Genomic DNA, 17076 nt, shown 5'->3' with positions numbered 1-17076 from the left:
TGACAGTTCAATTGTATAAAAAGTTCATTGTTCCCTAAAGAATCAACAGCAACAGCCATCTTTTCCTCCATATCCTTTCTCTCTCATGTTTGTTTTACCAGAAGTAACTGCAACTCAGTGAGGGCTTTTGTCTTGTATCATTTGAAGTGTTCCCTCAGACTCATTTGGTGCAGGACTTGAGGTATTATTGAGATCAAACAATATGAAATCCTTAGAGCTGTGAGAATGCAGGATTTCCTGCATCAGGACTAAAGCCTACTCTATTTTCACTGAGGTAGCACAGACCCAGGGACTGGAAACAGTCACCTGGGACAAGACTGTATAGCCTTGGCATGGTTGGCAGGTACCAGAACAATTCACTTTGAAACTAACACCAAAAATCCCTCAGGCTACCACTTACCTTTAGAAACTGTAGTGCATGTTTAAAATGCAACTAATTGCACATGACACATCAGGTGAATCACATCTTCAGTTTGCTATGAGGCAAGATTTTCCTACCAGCTATTTATAGATGGTGACTTCCTTTTCAAAACCAATAAGAACAAATGAAAAAAGTACAGAGGTTTGTTTGTGTGTGCTGCTGATGCCACAGGGCATTTGCTCCTTGGGCAGTTTCCTGGGCTACCCTGCTGAAGTGGGAAGAAAAGAACATGGTGGTAGCCACTGCATCTGAAGAACCCCCTGAAGAGCCACTGCATGCTCTGCTGCCTGCTGGGGCACACAGACCATGGCAACACCACAGCAGGAAGGAGATCCAGCACTCCTGCCAACAAAGCACAGGTAAAAGTGTGGAAAGCAGGAGCCCAGTGCAGAGCTGACACTATTTGAAGCAAAGCTGGGGGTTAGGAGGGTAAAAGCACAGCAAAGCTCCACTCCAGGAATCTCAACAGGGTGAGGCAGCTCATCCAGCATGGATGTAGGGGAGAGCACAAACATTCTGCTCTGGAAAGCAGCAGAACAGGCAATGGTAGTTGTAGAAAGAGGAAGGAAGGAAATTTCCAGTTACACGCACAGGGCAGGGAAGGCTGTCAGCTGTGAGAGCAGGAAAGAGCTTGACAGGATGTCACAGGAGAGGGTACAAACACAATTACCACCTACCAAAAAAGTCAGAGAGCATGAGAATGTAGTGCTGATCGCACGGGGGTTAGGCTGCACACACAGATCTAAGTAACTTGCATGAAGCTGGGGGAGTAGAATAAATGGATTTGCAAATCAGACTGTTCTAAACTCCTGTGTCTGACCTCCACCACAGGGACCACTATTTACCTGCCAGCAATTCCAGCTAAACTACAAACAGCAGCCGTCTGTGCTGAAATACTTCAGGTCATCACAGCCCTGCTTCATTTTCTGCTAAAAACTTAAGCACCTCTGCAGTTACAACAGCAAAGAAACTGCTATGGCCATTTACTGTACAGCAGTGCTGAGGATAGAGATGATGATATAAAGAGCTGGAAAGGTGTGGAGAGTAGGGCTTACAGTTTTGATGACTCTTGAGGTATGATATTTTGAAGGACAAGAAAGGAAAAAGGAGTTTCATGGAGAGCAAAGCAGACACATAGAGCTTGTCCTCAATGGGAAGGTGGCAAAAGATGACGCACTGTTTCACATCCATGTTCTTGCAGTTGCATTCCTGCACTCAAACAGATTCAACTGATCCCACTGAATACTTTTGGCTGTATTAAAATAATTAACATCGTAGAACAGAAAACCTAAGAGTTTTTAGCAAAGGAAGATGGGAAAAACGTGCCCAGTAGCACCTCACAGAATGTGAAATGGTCAAGAGGGAAAAAACTGACCTGAAAACAAAATACCTTCCCACAAACCCTTCTCTGGTGTCAGATATTAGTTATGAACACTTCAGGTCATGCTCACAGCCACAAGCACAATGCCAGCCCCACTTCCAGCTCCCATTTCCTGCAGGGGAGCAGGGAGCTTGGCTTTGTTGTAACCGAGCCAAAAACCAAAAACCTTAAGGTACTAAGTAAGCAGAATGTGCTACACTAAGAACTTAAAACAATTTTTTGGTGTCTTTTAGTAGTATTTGGAGAACCTGTGAACTTCAACAATTTCTGGTACTGTTCAGTCACTCTTCCTGATCTCCCTAAAGAGGGAAGAACGTGTTTAGACAGGGATCCCTGGCCAGGTCTCTAAGCACTCTGGGGTGGCTGTCAGTGGGGCCCAAAGGGTGGTTACCAAAGCTCAGACCTCAAGGCACAGGTGCTGTCAGCTGTACAGGCATTGGAGAAGAGGTAGAGCAGGAAACCCACGGCTTTGCTCAGGGCAGACATAGCAACGTGACAGTTTGGGACAGTTACTCAGGGGACACCAACCCTGCCTTCCCACTCAGCTGCCCAAGACACACCAGCACAGGGGTGAGCAGTGAGGGCAACCATGGCCCAGGCACAACAACTGCTCTGAGTTGCAGGAAAAGAACCAAGGGGAATGGGACTCTCTGCAGCGGGAATGATAATTGCAGCATCCCTCAGAAATTTCATGTGTTAAAAGTACCTCACAAAAACTCAACTGAAGACAGAAATACTTAAAGAATAAAAGCATTTACAACTAGAGTCTACTTCTCATTAAGCAAATGTACAGTAGCAGATCCTCCACTTTCAGCCAATGCTCTAAGGCTGCAGGGAATAATAAAGATGATAATGGATGGAACAGGGGACAAAGCTAAGAAGCAATTGCTGAGTGCAGCACCTTTAACTCCCTGGTATTTCTCTGCAACTTGACAAATTTCAAGTTTTCAAGCCAGTTAAATATTTTGACTTTTGGAATGAGAAATTGCCTTCACACTTAACTATTTTGAAAGGTAACTTATATGGGGTTTGGGGTTTTTGGTGACCCCCCCCGTCTAGACGGATGTATCAGACTGGGAGCAGTAACCAGACTACTTACTATTCCCTGCTGGCCCCTGGCTCTGTCTAACATTTGGTAATCAATCTAAGTATTTGAACAGTTTTAATAACTTCAAGCACACTTCTTGTGAAGCTTTTCAAACCCCCTCCAAAATCTAGAATTCTCCTCAACTACTAACATTTATCATTATTAAATAAAAAACCCAAAAAATACATTTTTTAAACATCCATTATTTTGTCGTATTACTTGAACTATTAAAGGCAAGTTGTTAAAAAAATAATAATTCTACAGAAGCCTTTCCCCTTCCTGCAGCAGCAGTTCTGATTCCTAAAGGGCAAGGGGGGAGGGGTTGAGACTCCTGGCAGCACCTCCCTGTAGTCCCAGCTGCGGCCCGCAGAGGGCAGCGCTGGTGCCAGCAGAACGAACAAACCCACACCATGACATCTGACAAAGTCATTTTAATGGAAAATGTAAAACCCCTTTCAACTTCAATGTACAAAGCATGTGTAACACTTGCACTTTTAACAAATTAAAGCAAGCCAATGTTTTAAAAAAATACATCATTGAATGTATATATGTATATATTTACACAGCATATTAAGTTTAATATTTAAGCTTTAAAAGTTCACATAAATTTTACCAAAATGAGACAATTTTTAAATAAATTACACCTTTTGAAAACGTTTAATTGTACACTGAATAGCTTCAATAAAATACTGAAGTGTCTGTATTTAACATCTACTTTATATATTTTATATTTTACAAAGTTTACAATTATTTGGCAGTAATTTTCAGGTTATGACATGACTGCTGTGCGCACTCAGCAAGATCCCAAATGCAGGCAATAGCTGGTGTTTGTGTCCTACTCTCACAGTAACTGTCTCAATGAAGTGAAAAAGATCTGAATTATTTTAGCAAACTGTACAAATCACATTTACATTTGATCAACAATATAGCATAGAATTTTGTTGTTTTTTTCCAAAAATAAATACATCATCTTAAATCTTTTGACATTTCACAAACTTCATGTACATTATAATACAGACAGCAGAACGCTGTTCAACTGTTTGCAAGTGGATGGAACATGGAATCACAGCAGCTGCGATATGAAGCTCTAACCCATTGCAGTGTCATTAACAAGTAAATACAATGACTTTTCTTGGCACTGATGGTTTGTGAAGCTTAAATTAGTGTGTATACCATTCCCAGATCAGGTGAAATAACCTCTGGGTGACGCTACCTCCAAAAAGCAGAGTGGGCTCAGTTCTCATCCGTATCTTCCACTTCACCTTCGTGAATCTTCAAAGCTCTCACCATTTCTTTAACTGCGTGATACAAAATATTTTTAACCTGCAAGAACACGGGACAGATTTTAGTAAGGCCTATGACCTGAGGAACTCTGAAAAATTTAGGACTGAGCCCTAAGCTTAGTGGATAGAAAAAAGAAAGGCTTCATAAAGCCCGTGCAAAAGGAACAGCTTTTTACACATTTTAAAATGTAATGTGAAATAAAGCCAGCAGCTCAAGAGAGAGTCATTTACAGCCCTGGCATCCGTGCTGCTGCTCATTGTTATTCTGTGTGAACAGCAGCAAGGAAGTAGCTCCATGCACTGCTCAGCAATTCAATAAGCCTGAGCACACCCTGCCTTCCCAGCCATTTCCAGAGCAGAATACATTTCCTACCTGCAGTTTATCATCATAATTGATTTCTTCCTTTGACAGCCTCAGCTCCTGCGTTAAGTGAAATGACTGTACAAGATGTTCTGGAGACACAAAGTCTTCTGTTACTTGAACACAGCTGTGAAAATTTTGCACCTATCCAAAATAACAAGAAGAGACTGATAATTAGTATTTGGGGTTATTCTTTGGCAGAGGTACCTGATGAAAGAGTGGTTCTTGAGATCCCTTAACCACAGGCTTATTGGACTAATGGGCATCTTTACAGGTAGAGAGCAATTATGTGTGTTTGACTTATCTAAGCTGGCTTCTGGCAAAAGGCACACTTTCAACGCTGCTCTGGCATTAATCCCACACCGTTGTGTGTTCCTCCCTTTAGCAGCTGCACAGGCACTGCTGCTGCCACTACAGCCTCCCCAGCACTGCACAGACACTGCATCTGCCAGCCCACCTGGGAGCAGCCCTGCCATGCAGAACCTGGTTCCTCTGCTCATGCACATGCACACTGGCACATTCATGGAAAAGGAACTGCCAGTGGAAATACTTGAAAGAAACTATTATGAACAGAGAAAGGGGGAGGCTGAGAACTAGCGGGAAAAGGGCACTTTCTCTGAACATTTATTCTTACTGGTATGAGATAACTACTGAGGAACAGATACCATCTCTGGCCACCCAGGTCATACTTGGAGGACAGGTGAAAGGAAAATTTCTTCCTCACTGTGACCCAACAACCAACTCCAGTTTGTTCCCTTCAGAAACATTTGTGTTTTCACCCCTAAACCCTTACAAATCACATTGTTACTTGTAATTCAGCATGTCAAAACCCCCTTTTCCCCAAACTCCAACAGCTCCTCGCAGGTGTGTAACATCAATTCAAATTCCCAAAGCCTGGGGGTGTGGAGGCAGAGCCTCAGCCATCAAACACCCATCCCACTCTGCTCAGGGTTGACAAAGATCCACGTATTTTAAAGTGAAACCAAGCAAAATCTAGAGTTTTTAAATGCATACTCTAAAATTTCCATTATGGTATCTGATATTGAATTAAACCACTGGGGTCTACACAGTTGAGGAACAAGACTTCATTTAAAAATTACTTTCTTCTTCCAAACCCCTGCCCAAGTCTGATTTTACACAGCAGCTTGCCCCCCCCCCCCCCCAGCTCAGTACTCATGTTACATGCAAGGCTTCTGATGGCTCAGCAGTAGCAGTGCTGGTCCCTCCTAAGAATTAATCAAAATAGAAGCTATTCTGGACATGAGGAGGGTTTGCTGATGCCACACAGTCTACAAACAGCAGAAAGCCTGGGGTGAGGCAGCAGCTGCAAAATGCCACCATGAGGCTCCTACCAGCACTCAGGGAATCTCCTACAGCTTGGGGTGAGGTGCCTCTGCATTGTGCAGCTGGCAGCTCCAGCACCCTCCCCTCCCTCACCAGCTTCTCATCTCTTTCAAGTCTCTACCTGCCCTTGGTTTTCTTGCCAGCCCATGCAAATCCCACACCACTCATTCACTTTGTCCTCACTAAGACAAGCTTTTACTGACTCCCTATCCCTCCATAGCAGAAGAGGAAAAAATTGCTTCCCTCACACCTTTAATTCTGCTGTGCTTTAATCCTTCTTCTTCCTCCCTTACAGAGCCTATCTTATCCGTGTGAAAAGTTTGCAGGGACAGATTTTACCTGACTAGTCTGGTATTTAGCATGGGAATGCCCCACTGACAGGCCCCAGGCAGTTCTATTTATAATATTTATAACACAAGCTGATGCCGTGACACACACAAAAATGTTTAGCAACGATTCCCCTAAGGTTTGTGGGGCAAGAAGTGCAACACTCCCACATGTGCCACTTCCAGCTGAACTGAGAACAGCCCAGCCCATACAGAGAAGATATTCTCCAGCAGGGCCCAGGAGGCAGCTGCAGTGCTGGAAAAGCCTCGGACTTGGCTGGGACAGGGAAAGGTGAGTGGGCAGGGAAGAAAGGGCCACCCACCCATCCTGATGGCTGCAGGATCAGCCACTTCCTGAGCCACTTCCTCAGCCACTAAGGCTGAGCTCTGAGAGCTCTGCATATGGAACACCCAGACCTTTACCCTGCAATCCTTATGGGAACATTGCCAGGATGTCACATTGCCTCCAAGCATGTTATTTTACAATATAATAATCCTGCTGTTAAATCAAGATAATGCCTCTATAAACAACAACATTGTAATAACTTGTTCCACTATGAACAAGTTTTGCAGGGTGCCTGAACACCACATTTCAATTATTGACTCCAGTATTTCTAGCTTTTTATGTTTAGTTTAAGTATTTTACCAATTATGAGCTACCAAGTTAAATCCAGGGAGGCTATCTCTAGAGATGTCTATGATACAGCATAACCCACAGTGGAGCACCAGAAAGAGTGAATCTTTCAAAAGAACAGTACCAACACCCTTTTTTAGCTGGGGAAGTTCCAAGGAGAGCTCAGGGGCTCCCTCTCACAGTGCTCTGTGCCACAGACAGAACAAAGCCAAACCATGAGCAAGGCAGGAACTGCTGAGATCCCAACCAGTACAGCCAAGAACAAAAGAGATGCCGGGAAGCATCTGCAGAGCTGACCAGTCCAACACTATTGCTTTCTTGATTCTTCTCCCAAGAGAGCAATTCCCTCTACAAGAGGAACTGACAAGGCTGCCCTGCCCATCACAGCTCACAGAAGAGGTTTTACCTCCCATCCCACCCGGGAACAGTTTGACTTTGCCTGCTGCAGTCATCACAGGAAAGATGTGACTGCTGTCTTCAAGTACACAGAGAAGGGAGAAAGCTAGGAAGCAAGAGGAATGCTATATGTTTCCAGGGAATATTAAGAATAACTGACTTTAAAAGCCAGACACGAATCCATAGAACCTGGGGGGGTGGGGGGGGCGATGGAAAAACAATATACAGAAGAAATATGCACAACTTTCTCCATGTTAGAACAGTAAATTCTAGACCAGCATGTCAGAAGCAGCAGTGTCCTAACAATCATAACTGGCTCCAGAACTGAGGTGTCACAGGCAGCCAGGCTCCTTGGCTCCAGCCCTCAGTCTGATTTCTTCTGCTTCACAACATTACTCATGAGCAAATAAATACGTTAATTTACCAGCAAATTTAGCATCAACTCTTACCCAGTTTTAATAATTAAAAGGTTCATAATGTGCGTGTAAATCTGAAACACTTAATGTGTAAACTTAACATGGTATGTATTCTTGTGCAGACTTATTTTTGAGTTTTTAAATGTGCTTTGTATCTCTGAAGTGGTGCTGATCCCTAAGGTCAATATTTACACATCTCTAGAGAGAGAGCACTATTCACATACATGAAAGAACATGATGCTTTTATTTCTTCCTACGTTTCAGATTCAAACTTCTTACTGAAAATGAAAAGGTTCTCATCTTCATCCACTAAGGTTTAAAAACATTATGTTATTAACTCATTGATGCCAGAAGCTAGAACATTACCATTTCAAACACAATCTGCAGTTTAAAGCCAAGGAGATAAAGGTAAGACTGGTCTTATTTTTGGTCCTTAAACAGATAAAGTACAGGGAAGCCTGCAACACTTCTACTGCTTCATGTTTTATATTCTATATGCCTTTATATAATGGCACATGCTATATAGAACAGATTCCCCAGTACATTTGTTATTTCCTTTGGGTTCCCTTTCCACTCTTCTATTTGGGATATATCTGTCCTGTTTCATGAGATCAGAATAAGGCTGCTGAAGGACGCAGTACATGACTCTAAGAGTGTCAACCTCTTTAGCCCAACAGGAGCCAAGAACAGCAGCAATGTCAGATGTTCCTCCACATTTGTGAAACAGTATCAGACTGTGAGTTATTGTACAGGAGAAGGCTGTTTGGGGCTGTCTGGGTTTCTTCTTTCCTGTGCCAGAAAACAAATCTGCATAGACCATCCAGATCTATGTAATACCATGTCAAACCCACCCAGAAACTCAGTGGGATGAGGAGGAGCCTAGCCCAAGTAAGGTACCAGTTGTTTTCAATGCCCACCAATAGACACAGCCAGAGACAGAGCAGGGATATAACCCTGTTTTTCACAGAAAAAACCCCACTGCCCCAGCAGTCCCAACAGGGACATTGTGAGCCATTGCTTCCTCTCTGCCACAGCTGGAAGCTGATCTGCAAATTGGAAACCAAACAGCACCTTCTTCAGTAAGACTCAGCCTCACTTGAACCCACACTGTGATCAATGACAGGTCTTCAACCTCCTCATTCCTTGACAGTCAGCACCCTCATTAATGATACCTGACAGCTGGCAAGACAGCAAGCCATCAGGCTCCATTTCCTGCTGGAGCAGTAAAGAAATCTACAATGGCCCAAAAATATCATCCAAACAATTGAGCTTTCTTCCTCTTTTCACCAAGTAGCAGCAGTTTAAAGACTGTGAGGAAAAAAAATAAAAGGCCTAAGGGCAGTAATAAAATCTTTAGTGCCAGGGGTCAACTACGGCTGACTAACACAAATTCATCCTTTTTCTCCAGAACTGCCCCACTGGTAGTACTTTTCTTACCCAACTACAGATTACATCAGGTCAGCTGCTGCAAAGACTGGCATCACCCTCAGAGTAAAAAAAGCTGCTGAAGAGACAGTGATGACTCCCTGTGATTGATGTACCTTCTGTGTTTAAAAGAACTTATATGTGGCATGGGAAAACAACCAAATATCTGTTACAGACACACTAGAACATCCACTACAATTCTCCTACAGCTAAAGACAAAAACAATGGCATCTGACATCCAGGTGTTTTTACCTGCTCAAGTTGCTCTCCCTGCCCCTCCTCAATTAGGTTAACATCTGGCTTTGAAGAAAAAAATTACTAACCTGACTCTGCCATAACTAGACTCAAGTTTGTTTAGAAATTTGCTACAGAAATGAAGTGGAAAACAATGGTTAATAATGATCTCTTCACTTGTAATTGTAAAGCAAAAAAGGAACTAATACTCAAGGCACTTCAATTTGCTGTATGTTAGTCAGCTACGTCAGCAGATGTACCTTATTTTACAGTCCTACATTCCAATAGATACTAATAAAAAAATAAGATGCAATTGAGCACAGATGTATCCATGTCTTTGGAAAAAGTTCTTTTACAGAAAGTGTGCTATTTAATCCTGTACGTCTTTAGCCTAAGGTACATTACCTGATGAAGTGCTCCTGCTGGTAAAATAATAGCATCACCAAGGAACTGAATAACTGTGCAGGTTTTTACTCCATATTCTTCCAGAAGTCTTTGGCGAAGTTTTTTGTTCACATACCAACTCTGATCTCGGATTGGATCGTGCTCTGGTAAAACTTCTAGGCCTTGCTCCTTTGCTATCTGTTAAGTACAGAAAAGATCCCAAATCATTACCAAAATAAATGAACCTTTTGCTGATAAATTTTATGTATACCCACCTCACCAAGCAATGTCACTCAGTTCCCAATACTCAAACAAGAACTCTAGCTAGGGATTCAAAACAATCCTTAAGGATCTGGGAAGTCTCACTGAACTGAAGACATCTGCAATACTCCCACTCCAAAATGCAGAGCTTTAAAGAACTCAGCACAATAATCTATTAATAAGCAACATGCTCTCTGTGTGATTTCTTTCATCCAGAAAACAAAATCTGAGCTCAGGAGTTGCTGCCAATTCCTCAGTCTTACAATCTTCTTCAGTTTTGACACAGACAAGCAACATCACTACCTTAGCTCAAGAGTTGTAGTCCTGGGAAACCTGTTCCAGCTGACTCTGCAAGAGTACAGGACTGGACAGATGGACCTCAAGGGGTCCCTTCCAACCTCAACCACGCTGAGATAAGAAGCTGCTCTCCTACCCTCCTATGAAGGTACTCAGAAAAAAATTATGAATACATAAAAGTACTTCCTGATGTCAGTAAACGGACTTGCAGGGCCATTCTCATCAAGTGAGCCACAGAGGAACAAATATTAATTAACTACTACTTAAATCAATCCTAGCCACTGAAAGAAAAAACAGACAGAACACAGACCTAATTCACCTGTCACAAATCATGAAACAAGTACCTCATTAAAAACAAAGATTTTTTTTTTTTTTGCTTTTATTAACCAAATATAATATGCAATGCAGAGCTTAAAACTCTCCTTGGGTATTATCACCCTCCTAACAAGACACCTAGATTTTATATCTTATCAGCAGCAAAGCAGTCCCAGTGCTTACCCATCAATTAATCTCCAATACAGTGTTTCCCAAATACTACGACTCCTAAAATACACGGAGGTACACAACTCATTTGGGATACCAGGGCAAACTGTGGTAGCAAATGATCAACTTCTTTACACAGCATTCTAATTGCTTTTGTTTTAAACCTGCTGCTCAAATAGTTTCACAGCTACTCACAATAGTTTCACAAGTGCTCTGAAAGAGGAAATGCTGAATACTCCCTACATCCACCTATTCCTTTGCATTCAAGACTCTGTTCCTAACTCTCTTTTTAGAGCTGAAAAGCCACCATCTAACTTATGAGCATCTACTTTTTGAATGAACAAAAAAAGTCTTGCTGTAGAATTCATGATCTCCTGGAACTAGCTTTGTTTTACTTACCAGTGCTCATTTTTCCCCACAGTTCAGCCTGCCAAAGAGCAAATTTTTGAGACACTGGAGGGCAGCTGCCCTGTTACAGAAACACTTCTTTATTGCCAAAGGGAATCGTCACTGCTAAATTTCTTAGGCTTTCCCTGTTCAGCAGAGCCCTTAGCCTCAGGCTTGTTTATGGATTCCTTTGCTGCAGCCAATTAAAACTCATCAGATCACTCCTCACAGAAAAAGAGTAAAGACACCTCCTCAAGCAATCACTTCAGTGATACTTTGGCATTTTTGTGTCATCTGTTAAGGCCACCCTCCAGAATACACAAATGTACTAAGGACAGAGCACAGAAAATTGCTTCCAAGATGTATCCCTACATTGAATGCATTGATGGATATTCATCCTAGGTAACAATCTGAAAGGTTCTAATGTGGCCCTAACTTGGTCACCACATGCTGCTGGAAGGATGATCTGCAACGTGGCCAGGCAAGTTTGCAGCCCTTGGGGACATTATCCCACTGCTTCCACCTTCACCAAGAGCTCAGCCATGTTCCTTGTGCTTATTGATGTGACAGAGTCCTGGGAAAGACTGGTGGCCACCAGGTGGTAAGGTCAGGAGATTTGGCATGGGAAAATTCACCAAAAATACAGCAGCAGTAAAAATGGATCAGCGACAGAAAAACATCATCCCACCAATTATCTTTTGTATTAGAGCAGGGCAAAAGTAAATCTCCATGCCCTCCTAAGCCTTCAGTTACAGGCCACCTGTCACTCTTACAAAGTAGATATATGTGCTACATATTTTATTTGTTAGTAGTGCAGCACATCAAGTATAATGTATGTACTATAAAGGAAACACTTTTGCCTTCCTCCCTACTTTAACATCAAGGTGGGGTTTGTGGTTTTTGCCAGCTCCCTTTGATTTACCAATTACTTAGGTTATATTTATAAATTACATGTAATAAACCTAACCTTTTGCAGAAACTCTCTTATCTTGTCAGCATCTTTGCCAGCATAAATGTGCCATAAAGCACCAGGTAATTCACTTGAATCTTTCAACCGTTTCCTTAAAAGGTCATCCAAATCTTCCTCTTCCAACTTCTTCAAAACTCCTAGGGTTTAAAAAAACATATTCTTTAAATGTGAGAAGGAAAGAAAACGTTGAAACTAAATCCCTTATTTTCAAATTTCTTTAGTGAGACTGAGCAGATAAAAGTTTGCTGAATACAACAGAAGCCACCAGCTGATCTTTCTGTTCAGTTTTTGTAATTTGTTACTAGAACATGAATGCCATGAATGCCTCAAAAATAAGTTTAATTTTTATGTTTAACTTTTTCACATTTCCTGAATTCAACAGAACACAATCTCCTAGCTAAAAAAACCAAACGGGGTTAGTACTAAAAACATGGAACTACAAAAAAGGTGTTTTCCTGCAGCCAGCACAAGCATTTACCATGCTGTTGTTGCAGCCAGAGCTCTCCCAGGATGCTCAAAGTTGGCTGCTAGTAACTCAGTGCACACACAAGTGAAAACAAAGCAAATGAAAGACAAACCTTACTGCAGCTCTTATTAGTCACACCCAAAATCTACATTTGCTGATTACAGAATAAGAGGACGAAAGAAAAAAGGCCAAAGAAACAAAACTCTTTCATTGATTTAAAGACTGTTTCACATAAGCAATAAACCTCATAGATATGACTAACCTACACCAATTTAAGCTCTCCAGTGAAAAATTATATTACAAACCAAATTCAACAGAGTAAGCACAGTGCATCCAGAAGAAGCTGCATAAACAGAAGGTTTGGCAAGTACATCATCCTGACATAACTGCTGGAACTAATACAGCTTCCAGAGAAAATCCTTAACCCTGCACTTTCATTAGCTATGCCAGTCCCAGCACAGGAACAGTGCATCAATTATATGTAATGGCAAAAAAAGTATAAAGAGTGTGAAATACTATTTCATAATTTATGAACTGCAGTATATTTTATATAGAACTAATGTGTGTGCAAACCACTGAAACAAAGAATCTCCCAGCTGTATGAAAGTTCTTATGGACTTATTTCATTGCCTTCTGAAGAACAATCTCAGTTTTAGAAGGGGCAGAACATTCAGTCCATCTACACCACTTACAGTGAGTGAGTTTCACATTACCTGATTTAGAAAGTACTCCATTTCCTTTGGCTATGCCAACATAAACAAGGATGTTCACAATATCAGAAACTTCAATATGGAGATTTGTGGTTCCTATGTCATGGTCTTTAGTAGCAGCCACACCTATGTTACAAGATAAAATTAAGATCTGTTTGTATTGCATATTCAAATCAGAAATGCAACAATGGAAATTTCTGAAATATACTTTGCATCACTGAGATGTACAAAAATGGTTTTAGTTCACCTGCTAAACAAGAAAACATTACTTTTTAACAGTCTTTGAAATTCTCTCTTAGTCCAGGTACCTGTCCCTGCACAGCATCTGTGTCAGAGCAAAACATTTCAGCAGAACAGTCAGAGACACTTCCTGATCACTACATGCCATTCTTCTTCAACCCTTCAGGTTGTTCAGGGCAGAATACAGGTACAATGAATACACAAGATTATCAAATCTGTCACTTTTATGTCTGGCTGTAAGAGTGTTCTTAATCAAAATAACACCCAAAGAAGAAAATTACTTTTAGTTTTAGTAAGTGGAAATGGACATTCTAGAATAAAAAGGTCATTTTGGAACACTAAGCCTTCAAGCAGTATTATCTCAGAGTGGCATTAATGACACAGTTCTCAGACCCATGCCATTATCACCATTGTTAATATGCTTCTTTCATAGGATATTAGGAGAACTTTTCAAATCAAAGCCACTGTGTCACAAATTACTACTGATTTCTTGTCCTATCAGAATAATTTGTAAAACAAAATTGAACAAAATTCTTTGCAAAAGAAGGAGCAGATAGAAGGTGTCTGAGGAAATCAACCTTTTCTAAACAAGCTTTTGAGTGTACAGCACACAAAATAAATTATGAGAAGTATGATAAGAATAATTTATGACCAGAATTATGAACACAATGGTATTTCATGAACTATTTTGTCACATAGCATTACTAAAGACATTTCTACTGCTGTCCATTTATACAGCAGCTAGCCATTTATATGCTTCAGAATACTCGAGCAGCACAAGAAAAGATGGAAAGAAATGGAGAAGCAAATAGACTCTCATGGCCCAGGTGCATGTCAGACCCAGGTGCACGCCAAGTCAGTCAGTATTTCAACTACATTCAGTGAACAATTATCCTTCAAGAAAGCTCAACTTTGTATCAACCATTGTAATGTGTGATATTCTACAAGTTTAAGGGAAGAGGCAAGTGCTGCACTTGTAGGGCAAACTCACCATATGCACTGCATAGCCTGGGTCCCAAATCTGGGCGGACAAAAAATCCTGGCAGATGAGAAGCCAAGTTTAGTTTTCCTTCTGGACTACAATATTCAGGCAAGGGTAAACTTTTTAGTAAGTCCTCATACCTGGAGGAAAAAAGAAAAAAAATGTAATTGAATTTGTGTTTAAACAATAAATAGAATAATATTAATACTGACTTAAGAACATCTAATATTAAACTCAAAATACCTTGCTGGCATCATGGTCTTGAAATCTTCACCAGAAGGCCAGTCTTTCAGTTTTAGTAGAGCTGTTTCTCCATTTTTCACTTTTTGCCGTTCTGTAAGTAAAACAAAAATAACTGAAAAGTAATATACTGTAGGTTTTTTACTTAACTAAAATATAAACTCTAAACCTGCCAACAAACAAAATTTCATGTATAAACAGGAAATAGTTTATTTCAAGACTAGAGAATGGTACAAACCAAACTCAGCTATTTAAGTAAAGAGGACATTTGTCTGGTTTCTTAAGTCAGACCTAGCCAGTATAATCGTGCATTCTCAATTCTGCAGAGATACAAAAGGCAAGTTTCCACCACATTCTCTGGAAACAGATTACCAAGAACTTTTTTTTTTCAAGTTTCTTCAAAGCCTCAAGATACATAATGGTAATTTTTAACTGCAGTTTCTAACACTGATCATGCTCAGAATCAATACCATAGTACATTTTAAGGAACATACTCGAAACATCTTCAAAACCATCCCAGAACTCCTTGACATTGGTGTTTGAGATAATACTGTCTTTGCAATTCAAGATATCGGCTTGCTGGTTTCCAAAATCCAGACTGATTGACTCAGCTTTCCACAGGCTGAAGTTCATTTTCTTATGCATACCAGACACCAAAACAGGCTGTAAAGAGTGAAACAAAATAATTCTTGAAATCAGAACTTATCCTTCTGCATGGAAACAAATTCTTTAACTGAAGTGGAATACAAATGTGTCTGGAACACACATGGAAGACCTTGGCCTTAGTGAGCTGTTAACACTTCCTCCAGCAGCACCCATATCCAAAGGTGTCACCTCTTTTTGGAATCTGAAATTCCACAACAGAAATGTCCTATTTATTACTACTGGTTAACTCAAGTTTAACTACACAAGGTTAGTATCAGGTATATATGAAAGGTACACCTGATAACCTTTTTTTGCCCCCAGTTTCAAACACGGAGTTAGGCATTTCTGTCCTTTAATACACAATTCCCCAGAGCTCATGCGGATGTCACTTCACCGACCAATCTGCTTAACACTTACCCTTCCTTGCTTCCAGCACTCTTTGAAGAGCTTCCAGTTGTTGCTGTTTTTATGGTCTCTGAGCCATAGAACATGCTTATCACAGATCCACGAATACTGGATATCACTGTACCGTTTACTGCAGTCATCCTGAATACATTTATCATCCTTTGGCTCATCTTTTATTTCAGATTTTACATTTATCTTTGGTGCTCTATTTGGTGGAATCTTGTTTTCTACTACTGAAGCAATTATGTCATCAAGAATGTTTGGCATAGTCCTTCCACTCTTTCCACTCTATTAGAAAACAAATGCATGCTTAAAACAATGTAAAAGCAACATAATGCAATTCCTTTTGAATGAGAATAACATTTCTGATGTTGTATCAATTATCATCATATATAAAACCAAAATGTTAATATGTGTGCACATTTGAAGTTTTAATTAGGAATGAGTATTTAAAGCAATATACCTATCTCAGATTGCTCTAATAGTAATGTGCCAGAACAGACTGATAGAGATTTTCAGATCCTAAGAGAAAAACTGCATCTTGTAAATACTTACTGCTGTTCCTGTAGAGTAAACTGGAGCAAAGGCAATGCCAGCATCTGTAGAACCCAGACGCAGTTTGCCTGCTGTTGTAGTTAACAGATCTCGTAAAGTTGAGCCCTGCTCGTTGTTCTGGGATGCAGGAGGGGAACTTTTACAGTTTGGGGACTCCAAATTATCTTGGTCTTTCCCTTCCTTTGAATGTTTTCCAGAAGGACATTCTTTGTTCTCTAAAACAAAAATTATAATTTCAAGTTTACACTGTTGTATCATGGTGCACACATAGAACAGCACCAACATCCTGCATTTCCTAGTGTTGATAACAGACTGTGCAGCACTAGTGCTTTATTCACCTGGAAACACACCAGAGGATGAAATATATCCTTCAAAACACAAACTATGTGACCAAGCAAAGGCCCTTCCTCAGCTTTTAAGACCAGCTGAGTGAGATATGCTGTAGCTGGCAATACTTCCACAGGACACCATGCATTCCACCCTGAGGATCTTAAGACTGACAGATTCTGATGCCACCAGGGAAAGGCATTGCAGTTTCAAGACTGCAATCAGTAGAGAAAAGAACACTATCTTTTCTTTTTGTGAACAGCAAATGGCGTTACTTTGTTTTATTAATTCAATTACAGAATCACATGGAATCACTAGCTTGGAAGAGACCTTTAAGATCAAGTTCAACCCATGCTCTAACACCACCTCAACTAAACCACAGCACTGAGTGCCACATCCAATCTTTTTTTAAACAC

At 40.7% G+C, this 17076-nt stretch overlaps 1 protein-coding gene across 13 annotated transcripts in view; it reads right to left on the bottom strand.

Annotated features, from left to right (window-relative positions):
- Window positions 1-3305: 3305 nt before the first annotated feature.
- Window positions 3306-17076, bottom strand: part of JMJD1C (jumonji domain containing 1C) — a 163204-nt gene continuing 149433 nt past the window's right edge. For 12 of the 13 annotated variants that reach the window (XM_079312711.1, XM_079312712.1, XM_079312706.1 and 9 more), the window contains 10 exons: window positions 16334-16548; window positions 15791-16066; window positions 15223-15391; window positions 14732-14822; window positions 14498-14628; window positions 13270-13392; window positions 12088-12227; window positions 9714-9890; window positions 4546-4677; window positions 3306-4212 (listed from right to left, as the gene is read on the bottom strand). In XM_079312711.1, the coding sequence (XP_079168837.1) occupies window positions 4123-4212; window positions 4546-4677; window positions 9714-9890; window positions 12088-12227; window positions 13270-13392; window positions 14498-14628; window positions 14732-14822; window positions 15223-15391; window positions 15791-16066; window positions 16334-16548 (1544 nt within the window). In that variant the 3' untranslated portion in view covers window positions 3306-4122. Of the gene's footprint in view, window positions 4213-4545; window positions 4678-9713; window positions 9891-12087; window positions 12228-13269; window positions 13393-14497; window positions 14629-14731; window positions 14823-15222; window positions 15392-15790; window positions 16067-16333; window positions 16549-17076 lie in introns of those variants that run through there. The other variant, XM_079312713.1, reaches the window with a different exon arrangement.

The sequence above is a fragment of the Erithacus rubecula genome (assembly GCF_903797595.1).
Source record: "Erithacus rubecula genome assembly, chromosome: 9".
Classification (NCBI taxonomy): domain Eukaryota; kingdom Metazoa; phylum Chordata; class Aves; order Passeriformes; family Muscicapidae; genus Erithacus; species Erithacus rubecula.
This window is presented reverse-complemented; position numbering and strand designations above follow the sequence as displayed.